Here is a 23,880-nt window from a genome sequence, read left to right on the forward strand (position 1 = left end):
GTTCAACATTTCAAAAAAATTAACTCCATTCTGGCTGGATTAATTTTTGTGAAATTTTCACTTTGTTCTTTAAATACTTTATAGCAAAAGCAACATCTTGCTAGGCAATAAAGTTCTTACTTTTTGAATACAAGTCATTTCAATGTAGCTTATTTGACAGCCGTTTAGATATGCAAATTATAAATTAGCTGACACCATAAAAGGCAAAATGATTTTCACTCAATAACATTACCTCATCAATATACATAAGGTTCCTCAACTTAACCAAAGTCCCTAAAGTCAATTTCACTAACTGGTAAAGGTAATTATATATGCAAATTAGTCATTAGCTTAAGTGAGCGGCTAAATGTCGTCCATTACTGTTACATCATTGTATCATCAGCATACATTTAGAAAATTCCACCAAGTTTGGTCATGTCCTTCCAGTATTATGTCCCTATTTGGAAAAGGTCATTTAATATGCAAATTGGTGAAATTGATGGTAAGATGTTGAAGTGGTCTTTTCATTTTTTCAGTGAAATGTTCTGGGCTGTTTACTGAGTGCATGTTATAAAAATCAATATTATATTTGGTACACCGCAGGATTTGACCTGATGACCAGTTAATTTCATCATCGGCCCAGTGATTTTGTAAAGTTGCTGGCCTGCTTGGCCAGGAGAGATTTTGCATTTTGCACACTGCTGAAGCATCATATGACATTAACAGACACGTGTGAACAAATATGCTTAAAACGGTTCCTGCCTGCGCTGACAATTTGTATTTCCCAAGGGCATAGTATAAGTGACAAATTTGTTATTATTTTTATAACACATCGTGACTTTATCACTGCACAGTACATGCTTAATTATGTGTCCCTCGGGTTTCAGCGCTTACCTTGCATGTAGCCTGGGTGGAACGTCCGCCCTATCCTCAGTGAACCTTTCTACTACAAGCTACTTTTAAACACTTTAATGTCACACAATATATGATCTGTCTTATGTTCACTTGCAGTTGAAACATCAGTGTCTCATTTGAAAATACCATATGCACTTTTTGCGGCACTGATTTGAATGAATTTGAAATTGAGATGTTTCAGAGATGCACGGCATATTGACAGGGATACGAAAGGATTCAACTGTGCTAGAATGAGATCCATTTTTAGAATAAGTTATCTTACACATGGTCGATTCATCTTTTCAGTAACAAAGTCAAAACAGACATTGGCATACATGTAACTTAAATCAGACAAACTGACTTCAAGGTAAATAATAGAGTTGTCAGTATAGTCATTAATATGAATATGAGGGAAATGAAAAATGAGCAAATTTAGAAAGTCACATGAATATGTGTTGAACTTGAAGACTGCCCCATGTATGAAAGCTTTGGCTTTGAAAAAATTCATCACATTTAGTTTTCCAGAGTATCTTACAAAAAGAAACCAGCGTTTGTTTAGTGTCCAAAATGCCAATCAGTGACATGCCGTTGACTCAGAAAAAAGTGTTCTCTTCGGCCGAGGAAACTTAAACATTATACAATGTAACTTACTGCTTCCATAACTACCAAAATGATTCAAAAATTTTCTGTGAAAGAGTTATGAAATCTTGCTAGTCTCAGAGTGTCATCAATCACCATTCTAGCTTCCCTCTCTAGATCAAAATTACATTAAATTCCACTTATTTTAAAATTCAAAATTACACCTTCTGATATTGAAAGACCAGCAAACGTTTTATCCAAAGCTCCTTGCGAAGGAAAATGATGGAAAAAAATCTGAAAAATTTGACTTCCTGCTCAGATGTTGGTATCTACAGAAGTAAACAATGCGATGACATGCACAAAATGCCAAAAAAAACTTGTTACATTAGCTGCTACAAATTCCTCTCCACGTACATCCTAGTATCTTCCACTATTATTTAAGAAAACAGATAAATTTGACTTACATGTACATGGTTCCCACTGTTTGTACCGTACGGTGCTGTGCCTCAGTAGATATCTGAGACTACGAAGGCAGAGCAGGTGAGAAAAACAACACGCTTGGCAATGGATCAAAACAACTTATATGATTTGATTCCATGGCAACAAGGTGACGTCAATTGATGAAGCCATGAAGACCACTGTGGGGTCTGTTTACATCCTTTCCTGTTCATCAATAACATGTTATGTTGCTATTGGAGACCGCCATAGCAACACTGAAAGTGTATCTTTACGTAGCTTGGTTTTATATTAATAGATTTAACTAATCCTAAAATTGAGGATTGACTCTTTATGAAATCGCATCCATCCTGAAAAAGTCAAAGCGTCATCAGCGGAAACACAAACATTAGATTCACTTGTTGCTAGGGAGTTGTGGCTTGTTGACGTCAAAGTTCACAGTCATTGTTGTAACACAGTATCTGTGATACCGCAGTAAACACTGCGGGATTCCAAGATGTGGTAAGTAAATTAAAACGCGTCAGCTCTATTTTTTCACCACACCACGTTACTTCCAAATCACCATCTTCAATATACGACTATTCAATACATGCAATATGCTATATGCCTTGGCGGCAAAGACAACTCCACAAGCATCGGTCAGTCAAGTTGTATTGGCTTTCAGGAAGTACTGTGTTAAATATTACTGGTAAAAACCAAAGAGCTATGATTGCGATTGCTAACCATCAACTGACTTTATATCATTATTATTATTTACATTTATCATTATCATTATTTTTATCATTGTCGTTGACATGGGTATTTGACTGAATGCTTCCTATTCACTGTGGGGCTGAAGCCAGTGTTACATGTAGGTATAGACTGCAATCTTCATTGAAAGTAGAAATGGCCCATGAGTGCTGTATAATACGATTACTTCTCTCTGTACATGTATCTCTGAATTTTTGTCCATTAATTGTAAAAAGTGTATTCAATAAGCTAGTTATGGACTAGTTTTGACTTAATAATTTAGACCAACATGTTTAACTTTCCTTCCCCCCATTAACAGGACTAATTAGAATGACCCTAGGTATTAGGCTTTGCATAGACACATGTTACCTTGTACCTTCCTCTTTACTTGAAGAGATATTTGTGAGATATTTTCAAGAGGTCCAAAACATACAGAAGCTATATGTGTTGGATATGTGGAGCATTTAGATCTATCACTGTTTGTTTTAAATGAAGAATTTCAAATCCCACAGCTGGAAATCGGTTGCTTCTCTGTCTTCCAGTTTAATATGGACTACTGTAAGATCATGAATTCAGTTGTTATAAAATTCTGTAAACACAGCAACTACCGGGGTACTTAGTTGAATGATAATCCAGTTACCCTCAGCATCTTTTATTCTATTGATTTGTGTGAATATAGCAGTGCAACTGTGGAAAACCATAACAGCTCGCAGAAAGTGTTTGAAGCAGGGAAACCTATACATCTGTTATGAATTTGCCCACTGTATACTAACTTAAACTACAAGTACATGTAGACTGTGCGTCACTGTTATGCGGCAAAACTAGATGGCCATTGGCTGGTCAGATTGCATACAAAGTGCACGTTTTTGTTTAGCTGAAAAAAAGGTTCTGAATTCTTACCGGATAGAAGAGGAGTATAGCAAGAAGAAATGTATCTTGTAAATAAATGGTCATGAGAATGAGTGGCATATTTGCCATGGAACAGAAAATACTGCTGACAAAGTGACATGCACCATTGAGACAATAAAGACAGTTTATTGCACAGTTTATTCCAGTGGTACATCAGTCATAGCTATGGTACGTTTGTTCAAAAACGTGTACATATAAACAAAACTGCCAGTTTCAGGACCACAAAGTCCATTGTCTAAATGTAATGTATGTGACAATTCCTAATTTGTCCTCTCAATCTGCCTGATTACTGTCATATTTATCATGTTTTATGATTTCCCTTCACTGTAGAGTGTACTGTAACTGACACAATTAGTTTTACCTTTGTTCTTTCATATAGCAAGAAACACATTGCTAAGAACACATTGACAAGTCACAGTGATGTGTTTACTTGGCAAACGTTTATGGATCTTTGAAACTCACATGACTTATCATGATTGACAGACGTTTGAAATCGTGACAGTTGCCAGAGAACAATTTATCTATTTATTTATTATGTAGCTAACCAAACCTTTGATTTTTACACTAGGGTTGTCAAGTGTTGTACAAAATTTTGCTGAAAACAGTCCTCTGTTCAGCTCAGGGATAACTTTTTCCAGAGCTCTCCTTCACACTACTAACCTTTCCATGCACATAACATATTCATGAATTTGGGAACCCCTATAACATGTCTGTTGTCCATTAATTGACATACCAAAGGGAACCCACACTGTGTTTCCTCTGGCTTCTGAAATTTTTTAGTAAATTTACAAATTGGGTATTGAAACTTTTCGTAAATTTTGAAATTCATAAGTAAACTTAACCGTTCCAATACCGAATATCATTCAATCAAACTCAAATTAAGTACAACAAGTGCTTAGACAGAACTATTTTGAGGTTTGGGGGCCTTCAGCTCTCAATCATCTAGCTGCTTCCTTGCATTCGTATATTTACGAATCAACAATGAAAAAAATTAGTAAATCATCTAAAAAATTAGTAATTTTACGAATTTGAGAGTGGCAGAGGAAACACAGCCACATAAAATGACTTCGGAACCCTGGTAACATTTACCTGGTTACCACCCTAAACAAAATCACTCATAGAAATGGGTGGGAGTCCACAATGTAACTGGGTAACCCACTGAGAATCTGATTCATTGTTTTGACTAAGTAGTTTGTAGGAATATTTCATCTGCATAGCAATAAGTTGCTATAGTTTTGCATAAAAATAATGTTTTTCACTCTGAACACATCTGACTGAGTCTGCATTTCAAATTCTACAGTGGAACGACTTGACAGAGAAGTCTGCCCTCTTGTGTTGGTTGCAGAAATTTTGCATAATTGAGAGTTTTCAGTACCACAGCACTAAGTTGTATATGTAAAGACTTGTAACTGTCAGTGATTGGAAAGAAAAATACAGAATGCACTTTTGTGGCTAACATTGCATCTGTGGAAAAGTTTGAATGCCAATTTGTCGATGAAAGTTTTCACTGATCTCTGCTGTACAAAGTCACATCACAGATACCAGAATATTCAAAACACTGTACTAGTATGTTTGCACATGGGAGCATCTCAGAATCAAAAGTTCATGAATAACTACATCAGAAGGTGTGATACTCTGCCCTCTAAGGCACAACAATGACAGAAAGCAACGCCAACAAGCTACACTTACTTTTTACACTGAGGTAATTCAGTATAAGAATACATATATTAGTAAACCACAAACTTTGTAATGAGACTGAAATCAGTTTCCAGCACAATTTTGTGTAGTCAATAATAACTGTATTGTTTGAAACCTTGATACCGTAATGCTTGTTGGTCACACACACAGCCCTTTTTGTGTAGTCAATAATAACTGTATTTGTTTGAAACCTTGATAAGGTAATGCTTGTTGGTCACACACACAGCCCTTTGGGAAATTAAGTGAAAAAAATAGTAACAAGGACAAATGTAGGACTTTAATGATCCCTTACTTCCTGAGCATCAGTGCGTATCTAGGTCATGTAGACAAAATACATCTTTATTCCACCTTACATACAGAAGGTTGAAGAAAACAATGACAGAATTTCTGGGCGTGTGATGACAGGTGAACAGCCTACATCTAATACACACTCAGTTCACTGTCAAGTTTATTGGTCATTAAGACTCTATGTGACCCTACCATAACTGATAAACAGCTTGGTTGAGTTGTTGATGGATGTGGAAAAACATAGCTGCAAATTAGTCCTTTCAAGTAAGACTGTCCATATAATTCTTGCGAGGAAAAAAACACACTGTTGTGCAAATACAGCTGAAAAAAACACTTTACAAACGTGTGATAAAAACAAGTACCTACTGTATTTTCTACCACATTCATTGGTGTAATTGATTTTGCAATAATTTAAAATTGCAAGCACTTTGCATCTAAATATACACAAGTCATACGGTACTCGGTATTTTATCAATGTTTTCACTTTGATGTTACAACCAGTGGGAACAGAAGTACGGTAAAGTCTGAGAACCACTTTTTGTACAGATAAATAAGGATCTGGGCGTGAACAGTGGAAACCTACTTTATGATTTACATTGCAAATCTTTTAAACTCTACCCTTCCAAGGCCAGACCAACAGCTTACATAAAGGCACTGCCTGTGTGTGTGAGCAAGTTTTGTTTCTTGCGACCCATTTCATCATTTGTGTCCAAAACATACTAAGCTAAACAGCATTCACACCAAAATTCCTGCCAAGATCATCTACAATCACCTCTATCAAGTCACATTGGTTCAACACAAGTTGTTCCATGTAACATATTGTAAGCTTGGCCACTTGAAGACTCATACAAACATACACGGACATGGTTTTCACTGTCAGACCTTGCTATGACATATCGTGTAAGCTTGTTGACTTTCGTTGTTGATAACATTATCACCATGTGTGTCATTTTGATCTTCTTGTTTCTTAATTTCTAAACTGTTTTAAATAACTGGCATAGAAAAAATGGGTTAACTCTAAAAATTAATACCATACTTGTTATTGTCATTATTATTTACAGCTGCATAATCCTGACACATCCTTTCATCACAACAATTTTTTGTGCATTAAACATGTACAAATTCTGTCAATGACCATAAATCAGTCATTCCTCAAGAAAATCAAATTTAAGGTTCTACAGGTTGAAAAGCTTTAATAGTAAATTCCCTCTCCATGAGTAACAGTTTGAACCATTTTGCTTATTGTCTACATTCATTTTTTCAATATTTGTGTTCATCGTTCCTATTTCATTTTTAAGCCATACTGCATGCACCTGGGTGTGAACATTTGAGTGAGTACAGACCTTGACCACAATACATTGCTGTGGCAGTATCAAACATAGCATACACACTCAAAATAACAAAAACATACTGATTTTGCACTGTACAACGGATTGTTATACTAGAATAACACAAATGTGCAAACGCTTTGTGTGTCTTGCATCCATCGGCGACGAAAATCTAAGTCAGTGTGTACATGTACCCTGCCATGGTGTTCTATGAGTAACATACCCTGCGTATACCCTATGGCTAAAAAGTTACATGAGTACTGTATGCTTTGCATACCATGGTGTGCTCTGCATCATGGAACCGGTAAAAGAACTATTGTTCTGTCCTACAAGCCTATTTTATTGTGGATTTTTTTCACATCCAAATTGTACTTGCCCATCCTTCTGCATTGACTGCAATTTTTTCTTTCCTTCTAAAACAGTATAACACCAGGTATGCAAATTCTCAGTGTACCAATGAGTTACTTGGAATCCCTACATCAAATGTATGAGTTTTAGGCTCTATCAGAACTGTTACTTTTTCTTCAATGTACAATGATAAGAGTCTACTGAAACACTTCATTACTTGCGTTGTGTCGTTCATGGCAAAAACTTTTTATACATAGTTATTTCAATGCATGCAAAAAAAGTTAAGTATATGTACTTGTACTACAGACAGATATATTTCCCTTTATTTCCTTGAGGTCAGCTAGTTTAAGCAGAGGTTACAACAAGCATAAGCTGCTTTTACAAGAATGTTGCGAAGACTTGTAGTAACGGTGTGATGCTCGTTTGACTTCAGACACAAAAGCCTGCAATTGTGACACAATTTGCAACTTTGAACTCACAATTTTTTCATTTATGTTGCAATAATCATCTTTGTCTTCTGCATCATTCACCAAATAAGAAATTGAGTTGTCAACTCCAGTCTTTATGAGATGTGTCTGACTTTCTGAAGTCTCTATGCTTACTGGTATATGTACTATTTTTGTATTATGTACAGATTTGTATTTTTTTCCTTTATGTGAAACCATGTCACTATATTAAACATTATCTATCTATCTAGTATCTATCTATCTATCTGATTCTCTGTACCTGATGTACATCTGATACACATGGATACAGGATCTATGAATTGATTATATTGGAGTTTAGTGATCAGTTTCACTGAGATCAGCAGAAACATACACTTGTTTTCTAGAATCAAAATACTTGGATCATCATCATATGTTACAACTGCTGTCAACTTTTGCACTTATATGAATGCAAAATCACTTTTCAACCCCTGGACTTGGCATGCAGATGTGTGAAGTGTTCATCAACACTTTGACCATCTTTTGTTCTGCATCAAAATTTTCATCAGCAAAATAAATTTTCTATTACATAAATCTGATCATATTATAATGAAGTTAGACCTTTAAGTTTGTCCTCATTCCTCAGTCACTGTACAGTGTATGGAAATTTATCACAGGGAATTCATCACCATCTTGCAATTGCTAATTTGGAGACTTGTTTCTCAATTACGTTACCATACTTTGAACACGATTAAGGGAAGATATTGAACAGGTTTCAATCTCTGCTGAGCTGACCATGATATAACTGAAATCATTGCCTCTTTTTTTCTCCTTATTGAAAGAAGTTTGTCACAGAGATTTTGATGACAAAATGACATTGTCAAATGACAGTGGTAGCCGTTTTAGTCTGCAAATCTTCTGGGAATACTGATAAAAGCCTAACACAGAGGGCTTCACAAAATGGTGACTGATCGAGAAATATTAAATTTAACAGCTGCAAGCCAAAACAAAACTGGTAGCCCAGCACCCACCTGTGTTGGGTCATAGCACAGTACTATATAGCTGCAGTACTGTAGCTTGAGGTTTTGCCTGGGTATTTGGGTGGATGTCTGGTTTTGCCGTCCAAACCAAAGACCCAGGCAAAACCTTGAGCTATAGTAATTCAGCTACATGCAGGTTCCATGTTCACACCTCCATGGCCACAGGTACGTCATCACCTTAGCAGAGCAACCCCACGCTCTACAAATTTAGTACAACTCTGGTTGACATTATTACATCCTGGCAGGAATTTCTCAGTGATGACACTCACCATGGCAACAGCGCTAGCCACATAGGCTTCATCATTATTTTTCTCGAAACAAAAGCGCACCACAGCAAGTTTGAATACTATCCAAAAAGACAGTAAATTCGACTATCTTTTTTCCCACATTTGCATTCCAAACTAATCTGACTATTTTCGTAAAACATGTTATCTTGGTGTAATATTTTAACCTATGCATGTAACTGAAGGAATGCTCTAAGTTGAGGAAACTGAAGATAGTGACTAACTTCATTTCTGCTATTGAGTATTGTGTTACGAGAGAGCACGGATTCTGAGCGGTTAGGGGATAAACTTATTCGATCACGGTGTTTACTCTACACCGGCTACAAAACTTTACACTGGCCTTGGAAACACGGTCGCCGATTCGCCGAAGGTATTCCACTAATAAACCAACCAGGGAATCGGATCGATGTCCTTAAATAGTTTTCTGAAAGGCTAGCGTCAGAGTAAATACACCGAGTTGCAAGAGAGGGTCTGTTCGTATTCACAACAGACCTCCCTGAAGGGCTTGGGATAAGTAGTTGGTAACAAACATGAGAAAATTCGTCTAAAACATGAGCTTACCAATATTTTACCACGGCTGTGACCTGCAGTGGGTTAGCTTGGTCAGAATACAGCTTCCGACATACTGAGTGAATCGCTTCCAAGCCGATCGGCAACGGGGAAGGTCCCGAGAAGGCCTGAGCTGGCTCGCCAGTCTCCATATTTTCCCGTTCGTCTGAAGAACCTAAACAAGGCTGTTTAAATCAGCGTACTCGCCCAGCAGAATTCTTCAGGTACTGCAGATATAAATTCACACGATTGATCAGTAATCAAAGGCATCTAAATTTGGCACTTTCACCTTAGTCTTGGACCAGGTGTCGTTTCATATACGCTGATATTCCAGTAGTATTGAATGTATATACACGACTTATCAAAGGATGGGGAGAAAGTGTGATTATTGAAACAGCCTTGGACTTCCTGTTTCGGCAACAAAGACCACCCACGTGTTGATTAAAATGTCCTTCTCATTTCGACTTTTTTTCAGAGAAAATTAAAAAACTGCAAATGAATAATGATAAGACAGCCACGAGCGCCGATGCTACCGTAAAGTAGTAAACGAAAACTTTATGAAGTCTTCCCAACATGCTACAGCGAAAAAGTGATGTCATAGACTAACGCATGCGCATTGAAAAGTGTCAATTTTCATGGTCGTTTGCTAATGGAAATCTGAAAATATAGGAAATTTTACTGAAAATGGAGCCGTATGACGTCATCGCTAATCAACCCGTGGTAATCGACAATGTAAGTCACAATATTTTATGAAACAAGGATCTAGTTGCAATAAGATTGCTTTCGGAAAGTACCATCGGCTTCCCGATGGATAGTGACAGGCACCTATGTAGAGAACAGTGAACACTCGAAAATCCCTAACCCTAATACGAAAACAAACAAGTGCCAATATCATCTTATTTTAAGTGTAATCTCGTTTGCTTACAAAGATGTGAATTTTCACGGTATAACAATTCATTTTACCCGAAGTCAAAGTTTGTGAATGCTCCTTACCTTCACAACAACAATTTATACAAGAGGTTCATTCATTGGCCCGACGTCTCGTTCACGCCCAACTCGTCACTTCCAATGCTATGTTTCCGACTTTGGCCTGTTCCCTAGTATCCCTTACACAGCCACCATTGACAAGAAGTGCAAATCCGATATGTATAGGCAGATGTGTACCCCTGAGAAGGCTTAGATTGTTTGTCAGACTCTTCTCCTTTCTGTTGTTAAATTACCACAAATTGACGCCTGAACCATAGAAAATAAAGAATGTTAGAGACGGCTAACCCCTGTGGTGGTTATGAAGCGTCGTGCCCTTTGTCACCCAGAGTGTCAATAGCAATTGACAACTAAGTCACCCCCTGTACTGACCATGGCTTTTTTAAACTATCTACTTCCAACACTAGAAAGATATGTGATGTTGATAATATAATGTGCACAACAAGGATGGAAGGTATGTGTTAGGTCATGTCATGTAACACTAATACCTGTTTATTCAGTTTCAAAATTTGTTTGAAATAAGAATATCAGTGTGAAAATCTATTTTTTGCAAGTGTCGATGATCTCCAAAAGCTTTCCCCCCCCAAGCTTTTTGAACAGTGCTGGTAATAGCATCATGGCGATAGCCAATAGGGGTGGGATCAGTCAAGTGGTCTTTACCATCCATGGTGGCAATAGGGGTGTCAATACCTATTATTGGCAGTGCTACCAAGGGTGTCAGGTGATCAGTTGCTATTGCCACCCTAATGTGAAGTAATGTGAAAATCTAGACGTGACAATAGATGTAGTCAGTCAGAATGGCATGAAACGCTTTTTTAAGAGTGATTTTCTCAAAGTGAGAGCTGGAATAATGTTTCCTTATTACATTTGCTCCAAAATATGAATAATGATTAAAGTAGACTGACAAGCTGCTCTGTGGAGATTAAGCAATACTTGCAACCCACAGACCGTGCACTGGCTTCTTCTGTCATGTTGGCTGTGTGGTGCCGGCCCATAGGGGTATACCATTGAAAGTGCAGAAACTTTTTGGCACAGAAACAATTGCACAGTTTAACAACTGAGCAAAGTATTCTTTCAAATCTGCCGCCGTCTTACATCTTGCCTAGATCTCGCCATAGAGCTACCACCATAGACAGTAGAAGCAAGACTACTGTCTATGATTAAACTGTTGTTTTCCAGTTGAAAGTATACACTGTTGACCATTTTGTTAGCATCGGTGGCATTGCTTATGATCAGGAAGCAAGACTAGGGTGAACCCATGAAATGAAGGAAAAGTTGCTGCCTGTGTGACTATTTCAGTGCCCAGCATATTTGCTGGGCAAAATTTCTGCGCTTTTGGTCGTCTGTAATTGTAGCCCTACGGGCTGCCGCCACCCAGCCAACGTGACAGAAGAAACTAGGGCATGGCCCTAGGGTTACAATTATTGCAGCTATGTGGATATGTGCATCTGCACACTCACAATGGTGGCTGTAACACCAACCATTGCCAACGACCTCACTCATACACAAGTTACCAAAAATTTATACTTGCCTTTGTGAAAAAGAATAGTTTTACTGTTATTGTTGTATCTTGTTTAAATTTTTTCTGTCCCTGAATAATCCATAATTCCCTTCTCAATAAACTCATACTCAATTTTGTTTTGATCAGGTATTTACATTGCAGAAAATTAATTCATTTTCAGGGCCACTTTGATTGGTCCCAACACTGGTACATCATGAATTAAGGAATGAGACAAATGAAATATTCTTGCTTTAAATATACTGGTATGATTAATTTGAAATTACACATGTTGAATCATTCTTCTGTTAACAAAATCATATAGTGATCAGCCATTCAGATGAATATATTATCAACACAAACGCCAGCCCAGTTTGCTTTCAGGCATAATCAGCAGAATCTACTGCCTAGTTACAACCAGGGTTTGAACAAAAGAAATTCAGAATGGCAGCCTTGGCAGAGACCACATCCTGCAGTATTGAATACAAAGCAATTACCCCAGGCAGCACAATTGTTTGATATTATGTTGTTAAAAAGGGAGTCATTATCCTGGTAGGCAATGGCATATAGATTTCCCAAGAGCTTTTTGTTGAAATGGATTTTATGACTGGGAATTGTTCCAGTACATAGAAAGTCGTAGCTGTTGACCGAGGATTTTGATCAAATTGAACCATCACACCACATTCCAGTATCACTCTTTTGCATGTGTGATTTCCTGTCACATTTTGGCTCACAGCAGAGTAGAATGACCTTCTACAACGAGTCAACCATTGACCATGATTGTTGTGAATGGAAATATAGAACGCCAATCCTGTAATTCTGCATTTGATGCTGTGCTTGCTTTGCTAACACATTGACTGTTAATGGTACTACATTATTCACATGCAAATGATATTCAGTATTTCCACATCCAATACCCAGGGGTTGCCCTTTGTTGAGCAAATATGGTTTTACTGTTATGACATCTGTTGCATCATGTTCACAGAATCCTTTTCCCTTTGTTGCTGGTTTGAAAAATGCATTAGCAAGTCCAGCTGCTAATACAATTTAAATGGCCAGAAATTCTTTATTGTTGCAGTAAATGTGGACCGGATATTCACACAGTCTCTTTATTGTAATTTTTGCTGGAATGGCATCAGCAACTGCTCCATCATAACAAATTGTGTACTGTTTTTTTCGGTGATGAAATTAGCGTACCAAATCAACAGTTAACAGGAACGCTGACCTGGCTCGAAACTGATCACATTCTTATTTATTTTGCACAATGGCAAACTATAGTATTTCATAATTTTATTTGTCATTCATTCATTCATTCATTCATTCATTCATTCATTTAGTTTATTTATAAATTTTGTCAGTATGTTAGTTGGTCGGTCTGTAAGTTATGTGTATATTTAATGTTATTTCACTCATATGTTATTTTTAATTGGTTATGAAGAAATTTAGAATTGGTACCACACAACACTGCGGCCCAAAGGCGCCCTATTTTGGGCAATATATATTTCACCACGCATACGTTGAATATGCGTACAGAGAGTTAAATCCACCTTCCGCGTCGTGTTGAAAATTTCGCCGGATTTCCTCGCTGCACAGCAAAATATTGAGGAAAAAGTTGCATACCCTATTTCCTTGACATGTTGCCGTTTCAATTATGTTATTTTGGCAAGAATATCACGGACAAATTGCTAAAATACCTAAGCGACAATAGTCATATGTAAAAGTACGTGAAAACACAGCTAACAGCACAAACGATGGTTAACTCGTCATTTCATAAAAATAAGACGGAAACTCAAAAAAATAAAACCATAGTATTTTAGTCACCATTCATGAGATGTGTGATCTCAAATGTTGTAAAATATGACAGCGAAATGAAAGAGTTAAACCACCGGTTTTTTCAGATGTATTTTTCATTTTACGATACGGCGAATAACCTCGAGTTCCCATAGAAAACAATGGCGTCTAATGTACACACACATTGCATACTTCTCGCCGGTTCAAATTCCTCAATTCTGAAACAATGGCGGTGAAAATTGGCGCTGTGATCCTTTGATTGATAAACAAAATTCTATTGGTTTTAGATTTTTGAATTTCTTGACGAAACTTGTTTTATTTGCATTGTATTTATTCCGATCACTGAAATTTACTCCTGCTGTCAATAAAATGGCGATCTGACAGCGTTTACATATACAGAAGGAGGGTCGTAAATGGACGCATTTTAATCAGTAAGCGTCTCGTAAGTTGTACAGACTAAATACCTGCCAAGTTGTTGTAGTGTATACAAATTTGGGCGAATATGAACGACGAAAACTGCAGAAAATTGAAAAAATAACACAGAACGGAGGCGACCCGGCACAGAGTCTCCACTGTCGTCGTGCAGTGAACGTTATCGATCGATATCCTTTTGTCCGAAATTGATACATTGTTGTCTTGCTCACTTGCAGGTCGTTCCCTGCTCACACTGGCGCCAAACTTGGCAAAAGTGCGCCAAAATATGCTGAAACGTAAAAGTATTACCAAAACTGAAAAAAGTGTCGTCGATTTAATTTGAGTACAAGAAACCAACAGATACGTTTATGGTATGGCTTTTACGTCAATATATATATGGGTAAATGTGGAAATATTCATGACATGACCTGATTACACGAGCGGCACGCGAGCAGATGTCGATCGATATACTATTGAAAATAAATTGATACAATGTTCACTGTCGTCAATAGCAACCGACTGAAGCGCTCTCAGGTAGGAAATATGCTTCGCGGAATACTGCTCAAATAGGCATCCTTTTGGCCCGCAGTGCAAGGATGGGCATACCGGGCCTCTCAAGCCCTTTGTAGAAATCTTAATATCATCTCCAGAACACAAGCATGAAAGAGTTATGAATTTCATCTCATGTCAATTTGAAACTTATCTCTGTCTGTTGTGATATCAGACTGAAACTATTTCAAACAGTCATCGACTTTGTACCAGGAAGTTTTCCATTCTTAGAAAATCAGCGCAAGGAATGTGTACAGCAAGTGATATCACATGAACAGAAACATAATACTTCCATCCAGTGCTCAGTGTGCCTATCATGTATACTGTTTGTCAAATGATAGCCAGGGTCAGATGGTAACATGCACGATGATTTCATTTCCTATTTTGTATCAATTTTCATTTTATTGTTTGTAGGGATCTGGAGTGATCAAGGCTGGCTTTGCTGGAGACCAAATTCCAAAGTACCACTTTGCAAACTAGTAAGTAGAGACTCTTTGAAAACTACACATAAACTATGCATGGCTTGGTGTGCAAGACATTCTTTGTGGTGAATCTGCATTGTGATAATGACTTTCAATGTCAGTTGCAGGACAAAAGATCTGTATGGAGGTTGAGTCACAAGCAAGTGGTTTTGACTTTTGGCCTGTATTTTAAGTTGACTCACAGGGTCCTGTGAATACTGAAATGGTTTATAAATGTCAAATATTCTTATAACACACACCTGAACAGTGTCACTGTCTGCCTCTAGCCATGTGGTATTCCCTCACCATCTCCCCATGGTATTTCAAAGAAAACTGCTGTTAAAAAGCGTAAAGTTAAACAATAATTGAGTAGTCAATTCTCAGTATTTGTTGATCAGTAGCAATACAGAATCTGCTGGAGGAGATGGATGGGCAAGTAACAGGTATGGAATAATTCCTGGAAATAATTTGAGGGGATAGCAGGGATCAATGCAGTGACAGTTCTTGCCCATGCTATAAGAATATTGAAATAGTATTTATCCAAGGCATGCTGGGTGATTTTGTCAAGATAATGAACCAAACAGATGTTTGTTGAATGTACGTGTGCTTTGCTGTCTTGAATCTAGTCCATAATTTTGTCATTCTGGAAGCCCAAAACTACCATTTTGATTTCCGGTGCTTGAAGTTTTTACTGACATGGCTGCTCTCAGGGAAGCCATGTCATTGCTCTGACCAATTATGTAAATATTGCCAGTTAGAGGTCCTTTACCGGTATCAGTAAGACCTATTATTGACTTTTCAAAACCTGAGAACCAAAACTGTGATCTATGCACATGTAATGCATGCAACTGCAATGATTGCGTAGCCTTCCGTGCAGCATACCAATAACATGCATGAAAGTAGTTGTTTGTGAATTTCTCTAACCACAAGGGAATGAATACTGAACAAATTCACAGGGAGTGAGTCATTTATATGTGTGTATCCTTACAGAATTCACGGGAAGATTGCATCACTGAATTCAGACAGCGGCATTCTTCCTGTCTGCACATTGAGTTCCATGCATGACTTGCATCTACAAATGCCAGTAAATGTGCATAGTAATTGTACTCTCATAAATATTGTCTTTACATGCTTGTGACTTACCTCTGCCCGCTGTCGGGCAAACACATCACAACATCCTCAAAGCTCAGGTTAATGCCAGGTGACGGCGACATTCAGGAACACTCTAACCATAAGATTGCAGCTGATCAGGTTCAAATATATGAATAAAGACAGCTTGGCTGATGCTAGCTTTTAAAGTTACTTCAAAACTATCTGGCCTTTCATTCTTCAAATGAAAACATTAATTCAAATCTGGTCTCTATGTCCTACTTTGATGTGCCTGCTGATTGTCCATGTTATGCACATTTTAAAAAATGTTCAAAATACATGATATTAAACTGCATTATTCCTCGCACATGATGGATTATTACAGTACTAAATTATTTACCTTCTCTTAACAGTGTTGGTCGTCCCAAACATGTACGTGTCATGGCAGGTGCCTTAGAGGGAGACATCTTCATTGGCCCAAAGGCAGAAGAACACAGAGGACTTCTCAGTATCAAATACCCAATGGAGGTAGGGTATGAACGTAACACAGATGCAATCAACAATGGGTATAACATTGCAGTCATGAAGTAAATCTAAACTGTAACATCTTGATTGCTTTATAATATCTGAAAAATTCATGCATTGCAATTTGATTGTTAGCTAAACAGCTGATCAGGTACAAGCTTATGCTTATGATAACCTTTGATGTCAAGAAAATATGTCATAGAATGGCAAATTATTGGTGTCAATTACTGAAGTGGACAAAAGAATGTTTCTGCATGTCCAATCGTGATCACTGATGGAGACAAGCCTTCGGCACATTGGAGAATTGACTTCAGATGGCTCTAGTGTGAACATTAATTGTGGTACACACATTCATAATCAACATGTTACTCATATAGTGAACAAAATCCATTTACCCACAACCTGGTGAAAGACACTGAATCGACTGCAGGTATATTGAAGAGTAGCAGTATCTATGGTGTGAGACTAGATTCATATCTGAATTGATGTACATAGAGAGAACCAAATTTGTAGATCTGTCTCTGTTCTTTCTATCCTACCAAACACAGCATGGTGTGATCAAAGACTGGAATGACATGGAGAGAATATGGCAGTATATCTATTCCAAAGATCAACTCCAAACATTTTCAGAAGAGGTAAGAATCCATAATAGTGGCAAAAGTGGTGAGCTACCTCACCATGAGAAAATTGTTCTGCCCTATGTTACCTATGTGGTATTTTGAATTCAGTGATGATTTTTGTACGGGAGAAAATTGCAGTTGACCAATGTTATGGAAATGAAGATATGTCTGCAGTATGGATTACTATTTGATTGTTTTGGAGAAAAAAGTACTAACATGTTAAAGTGAGTAAGTCAGAAGAGAAGCCAAGTTTTGACTGATATTGCTGTCACTCGTCATTAACTTGCAATTCCACGATTTCATTCATCCAGCATCCAGTCTTACTCACAGAAGCTCCCATAAATCCCAAGAAAAACAGAGAGAAAGCAGCTGAAGTGTTTTTTGAGACTTTCAACGTACCAGCCTTATTTATTTCCATGCAAGCTGTGCTCAGTCTGTGAGTATGAATATTACATGGTTTTTTTTGCTTACTTAATACTTGTAAAAATACACATTTGTAATTATGTCCAGTGCATGTCCTGTAATACACAGAGGATCAAGGTGTTCATACACTAGCAAGATGTTACAGATAGAGTGTTCACTCCATTTACACAACTGATCTAAGGAAATCTCTTCAAAGACTGGTGAGGAGTTGCCAGTTAAATCAATAGCACCTTTTGAAATGTTTTGCATTATTGTCTATAGAGTGCATTCAGTAAGATGTATGATAACTTTTCACTTTACACGGAACCACTGATATGATGGAACATGTTTTCCTACATTAGCATTGAGATTGCTTTAACGTTGGTAATTGATTTATTTAATATTTCTGTTTCATTCATGCATTTAATCACCAGCTGTCACATCACGAGTAATCCTGTATTCACCTCTTATTTGATTGCATTTAATTAAACAATTCATGAATTATATCCCACAGTTATGCCACTGGCCGCACAACAGGTGTAGTCTTAGATTCTGGCGATGGTGTCACCCATGCTGTGCCGATCTATGAAGGCTTTGCGCTGCCTCACTCCATAATGAGAGTGGACATCGCTGGTAGAGACGTCACACGATACTTAAAACTGCTCCTCAGGAAAGAGGGCTACAACTTCCATACGTCGGCAGAGCAGGAAATCGTTCGAACTGTGAAAGAGGTGAGCTCATTGAAAATGTAAATTTTCCAGTAGTATGGTTTGTCAGAAACAGGGTTGACTTGAGTTTGTACCATCAAATTTTACTAAACCTGGATGATTTTCTTTCAAGAGGATGACATCACCCTGATACTTCACCTTGATACTGATTACCGCAGGAATCTTGCAAACCAGTATTGACCTTGCAACATACATTCAGATCCATTGACACTGACCACAATTCACAGTGGATATTACTTTTGTGTCATCTTGTTACACTGCAGTTATCTGCTCTAAACACATGAAATAAACTGTCCAATTTCACATGAGACATTGAAACTCATGGAGCTTAACATGTTCTGAAGTGTCACCCATTTGTCTGCGAATATTTAGAGCTTTGACTCTGTATCTGGATTTCCACTTCTCTTGTCCACCATAGAGGGCGTGCTACTTAGCATTGAATCCACAAAAAGAAGAGACCACAGAAGTAGAGAAGACACCGTACACACTGCCTGATGGAAGTACATTAGAGGTATCTACTAAATATACTACTAGCCTTTTTCACTTCTTTTTAAATATATTCTTCATGAAAGAGAGTCTATGATACTCTGTTAAGGTTGAATGTGCCTGTTGGACGGTTTTGAGACTATCAAATATTGTTACAATACTTTCAAAACTATTTTGAGTTGCTCACTGCCTTCAGTTTTTTAAACTGTAAATAGTGTATCTGTATATGATATTGTACAGTTGACAGAAGTGGTGGAATAGTACCCTCTGGAAACTAACTGTCTTGCTTATTTCAATGTTATAGGTTGGGCCTGCAAGATTCCGGGCTCCTGAACTTCTTTTCCGGCCTGATCTCATCGGAGAAGAATGTGAAGGCCTCCATGAGGTCTTGTCATTTGCCATTCACAAATCGGATATGGATCTTAGAAGAACACTCTTTTCCAACATAGTGCTATCTGGAGGCTCAACGCTATTCAAGGGCTTTGGCGATCGGTTACTTAGCGAAGTTAAAAAATTAGCACCAAAAGATGTGAAAATTAGGGTGAGTGATAAAATGTATCGACAGACAAGTGTGAATTCAAGAACACTATTATATCCTGCTTAAAGGGGCAGAGTCACCATCTTCAGTTATTTTGTTTCTTTTGCCAGTTGGTTGTCAGATCTGTACTTCATCCCTGCCTGTATGTAGATATGACAATGAATGCTTCCATGACATAATTTATGTTACATACCATAAATTATGTTATCAGTATATGCTCATGTTCTGTGTGTATGCAAGATATGAGTAGAGCTCTGATGGTTGATAATAACATGTTTCAATGAACAGAACAACATAAATAACTTTTTACATGAAATAAAGATAAGTGAAATGAAAGGATAGTGAACTTTCTCCCTTTAATTACATAAACTGGGCATAAGATTGTCAATATACGCCATGCTAGATTAACTCTTTGTATACATAGGTGCATTCATTACACCTACCCTACTCTATCCACATATGCACCCAACTCTGCACGGTGTATATGCTTTCACCATACCTTATCCACCACTCACAAACAGCGCCCTCACAGTTAATTTTATCACAGGTGATATTCAATCCAAAGACGAACTGTACATGGCAGTATTTTAAATGAAACACTAGGAAAGTGGGTAAAAGTTGTAACAAATACTTCATGGTTCCTTTCCATCTAACCTTACAGATATCAGCACCACAAGAGAGACTCTACTCAACATGGATTGGGTAAGTTTACTTTGAAAGTAATCATTTGCTAGCAACTTCTATTTGGTATTGCGTAACTTAGAAATTACGTGGCATTGCACATAACACACTATTTTTTGCCCCAAATCAATTTTTTGCCAGATTTATTCAATTTTCATTAATTTGTTAACACAAGATTAAAGTATTGATTGTGTACACCCTTTTAGCATGACAAGCAGTTGTAGGTTTGGTGTGTGTAACTTTATGCAAATCACCCGATTTAATGGCTTCTTTTTTCTCCCGTTTGCAACATTTCGAAAGAATTTAAGTCCTCTCAGGCCGGGTCAAATCATATTTAATCTAAATACTATTTAGCAAAGTCACAAATTTGTTTGGCAATAAAGTTCTTACATTTTGAATAAGATTAATTTCAACTTTGCTTATCATGATTGTAATAATTGTTTTGAATGTCAGGCTTTCAACCTTTGCCATTTAAGAATGAGATCAAGAATAGATAGTGCAGGACAAAATTGTAGTTTTCTTTCTGCTCTAATTTCCAATGAGATATGAAATATGCTGATGACATAATTTTACCTCTTGATTATACATATTGGTTGAAGGCATAACATTCCACAGTCTATCATTTTGATTCATTAGCTTTTTCACTAGATGATCACATTCTTACCAGCATGATAAGATCAGAACCCGTCAGTCACAAAGTGTCAGTCATTAGAACATTGGCATTATCTTACATCAAGCAAAATTTACCCCTCCTTTATGAAAAAAGAAATTCTTACAAACATGAAAACAGCATAGGTCCTTCTTGTATTTCTTTTGTCTAGATTTACATATGCATCTTCTTACTCTTTCTGTGACATTTTATCTTTCAGTGGTTCAATTTTAGCCTCACTCGACACTTTCAAGAAAATGTGGGTTTCAAAGAAGGAATATGATGAAGATGGGGCAAAAGCAGTCCATCGTAAAACTTTCTAGGATGTAATTTAGCTGTATTTTTTGGTGTACGTTGCTTTTATATGTAAGCTGGCTAAGTCAAGGGGGCCTTTGACACATATTGAGGTATTGGGTGTCAGATCTCAAATCCCCAAACTGGCCCTGAGCCGATGCAAGTTATACTCCTGTGTTGTCATGAGGGGAAATTTGACAGTTTGAAGAGTGCAATTAGCTGTTATTTTCCTACTTGAAACTGTCATAAAGTCCAAAAGGTTCATATCCTTCCTTCAGGGTAAAGAGATGGAATGTTGTCAATTTTGGGTTTGTGGTATACAGTATATGTGGTCACAAGATGCTATCTTCATATGCCAATGACATGTGAAATATTAACATGTCATTACTGAGCCAATTTTATTCGCAGTCTTGTAGATATAGATCCAGTAAAAAGATTACACACTCTATCATACTCCATTACATACCGTTTGGTTGTGGCATTGCCAGAGTAAACCGGATAATATAAAATTCTCTTTATCCAGTGCCATTGTGTATTAGCAATTGCATCAGTCTCTCAGTGCCAAGTGTTTGGGTTTTTGATCGTATTGCATGCAGCTTTTAAATCATGTTCGTAGGGAACTTGAAAACAACCCATATCTGAATCAACAAAATTGTATAGGAGGAATGTGTGGCTCCAATCCCTGCCAAAGTTTCTCTACCTCAACAGAGAACAAGACTTCAAGTCTCAAAAAGCAGCATACTTAAGAATTTGCCTTCTTTTGTGTAAGTTATTTATTTTGAACACAGGCAAACAAAATGTATTGTGATTAACCTTTTTCACCCCAAACTTTTGGTTGATGACACCATTTGCAATACAGAGGGGTTATAGAGGTGGTTGGGTTAATGCTCAGATAGTTCATGTGCAAATTTTTTTTCCACTCGTGGTACTTCATTATATTGTGAATAGTAAAAATGATTATATTACTATTGTCTAAGAAATCTTAATACAAACTAGACTGAAAGATTCAGTCGTGTGTGGGTGCTCTGCTGCACTATGACCTAAGACCCTTGACAAAGGGTCGTAGGTCGCAGTGCGCTGGTAGTGCCTGCACATGACTGAATCCTTCAGTCTAAATACAAATTTAATGGGAAGTAATTCAAATTTTAATGGATGTAAAGCGAATTTAGCCAAATAAGTTGTCAACACACAACCACATACTAGAGATGATGATTTTGGGAAAATTTGCAGTTTTAGAGGAATCAATCATACCTACAAGTAGTTAATATCACAATGGACAGATACAGTGGCAATTAATAATACTCTATTTCAAAATGGTGTAATTTGCAATTTAAGCCAGCAGTGTCAGGATCTATTTAAATGTAATGCCAAGCTATATTGAACTTCACAACTTTCCTGAAAAAAAATATATACTTTATATTAAAATAAGGAACTTTTGTTTTTTGCACTGTGTGGACTATTTCATGGCTTTTATTTTTTTATTCTTTGCTTACTGGCATCTTAAGATGTCTCTTGTGTTTATATTTTTATTCTAAATTTATGTCCTAAACAATGTCAGAGGTACAGTCGATGAAAAAGATAAAATGGATTTTCCTTTTTATGTTTACTAGCTTTGGGGAAAATCATGCAAGGAAAATTTAATATCAATGTTGTCATTTTTCACTTTTGGCCATTCTATGTAAATTCTTAGATGTGTTTTCCAGAACAATGCTGTAGAAATAGATGTATCTGATGTCAAGGAAAGTTATTTTGAGTCTACAACTGCTCTATTCCCACCAAATCAGAACCATAGTTGGTTCCGTCAGCATGCAGTTTGTCATTGAAAGTTTGCAAAGCAGAGGATACAGGCAGGACGTCAAGCTGCAGTCATTGTCACTTGAAACATGTTAGCAAAACGTTTGAAAGAGATACAGTCAATCTCTGCATCTCCACGCCATCTCTCTGTGTCAGCAATGCTGCTAAAAAGGAAAATTCAGGATCCAGAAAATCATGCTGTGACCTATAAAATGGCAGATTTGATAAACATCATGCACTTTAATAACGCATGGACTGTAAGTTCGTTCACCTTTGTGCAATGAGATCAACTAAGTATAGTGCTGTTACAATTCATGTACTCTACCATGTCCCGAGATCCTGACACTAGCCAGGTATGAACAGTCAGAAGCGTGTTGATGATGCCCTCTTGTGTCAAGAGTGAATATTACACACATATTGACTGGCCAAAGGGTAACAACATTCATTTGTCACCCGCCCAAGGGCCTGAGAGCCCTCCAAAACAGTGTGTTTCATGAGGTCGTCGACTGAGATACACAGACTGTTTTTGGTGACTCTCAGACCTGAGGGAAAACACAAACGTATGCTATTACCCAAATATGGCCTGTCAATATGCAATATGTGTTTGTAGCAGTAACCGGCCATTTGCCATTTAACAGTAACTGGCCATTTGCATGTATCAGCATAGGAATGATGCATACTACAAGTCACAACAGAGAACTTGGGCGAAGTGTTTCAAAACTCCTGGTAACAGTTGTTGAAAGTCATACTTGCATAAAGAGTACAGCCTCTGTATGTAAATCAAGCAATTTACATATTATGGCCTACCAGTCTGTGTACATTTGTCTAAGTCTGTCTTGGTGAATAAAGTGCTTCCATCTCATACTATTGA

At 37.3% G+C, this 23,880-nt stretch overlaps 2 protein-coding genes across 2 annotated transcripts in view; one reads left to right on the plus strand and one right to left on the minus strand.

The window, feature by feature from the left end:
* The window catches only part of LOC139120407 (suppressor of fused homolog), a 21,946-nt gene extending 12,285 nt beyond the window's left edge, over positions 1 to 9,661 (minus strand). The window contains exon 1 of the mRNA XM_070684803.1: positions 9,519 to 9,661. Coding sequence (XP_070540904.1) covers positions 9,519 to 9,658 — 140 coding nt within the window. The 5' untranslated portion in view covers positions 9,659 to 9,661. The remainder of the gene's footprint in view (positions 1 to 9,518) is intronic.
* LOC139120408 (beta-centractin) lies at positions 9,403 to 23,880 on the plus strand. The gene is made up of 11 exons (XM_070684804.1): positions 9,403 to 9,730; positions 9,982 to 10,238; positions 15,157 to 15,221; positions 16,706 to 16,820; positions 17,366 to 17,452; positions 17,749 to 17,873; positions 18,354 to 18,570; positions 18,986 to 19,078; positions 19,358 to 19,594; positions 20,253 to 20,293; positions 21,142 to 23,880. Exons 2-11 carry the CDS (start codon positions 10,191 to 10,193, stop codon positions 21,242 to 21,244), a joined length of 1,131 nt encoding a protein of 376 aa, XP_070540905.1. The 5' UTR covers positions 9,403 to 9,730; positions 9,982 to 10,190; the 3' UTR covers positions 21,245 to 23,880.

Source organism: Ptychodera flava, chromosome 20, assembly GCF_041260155.1.
Source record: "Ptychodera flava strain L36383 chromosome 20, AS_Pfla_20210202, whole genome shotgun sequence".
In the NCBI taxonomy this organism is placed as follows: domain Eukaryota; kingdom Metazoa; phylum Hemichordata; class Enteropneusta; family Ptychoderidae; genus Ptychodera; species Ptychodera flava.

Coding starts and splice junctions, on each gene's coding strand:
- LOC139120408 (XM_070684804.1), top strand. CDS start 10,191: ATGGAGCCGTATGACGTCATCGCTAATCAACCCGTGGTAATCGACAAT. Junction 19,079..19,357: donor CTGATGGAAGTACATTAGAG/GTATCTACTAAA, acceptor TCAATGTTATAG/GTTGGGCCTGCAAGATTCCG. Junction 19,595..20,252: donor CAAAAGATGTGAAAATTAGG/GTGAGTGATAAA, acceptor CTAACCTTACAG/ATATCAGCACCACAAGAGAG.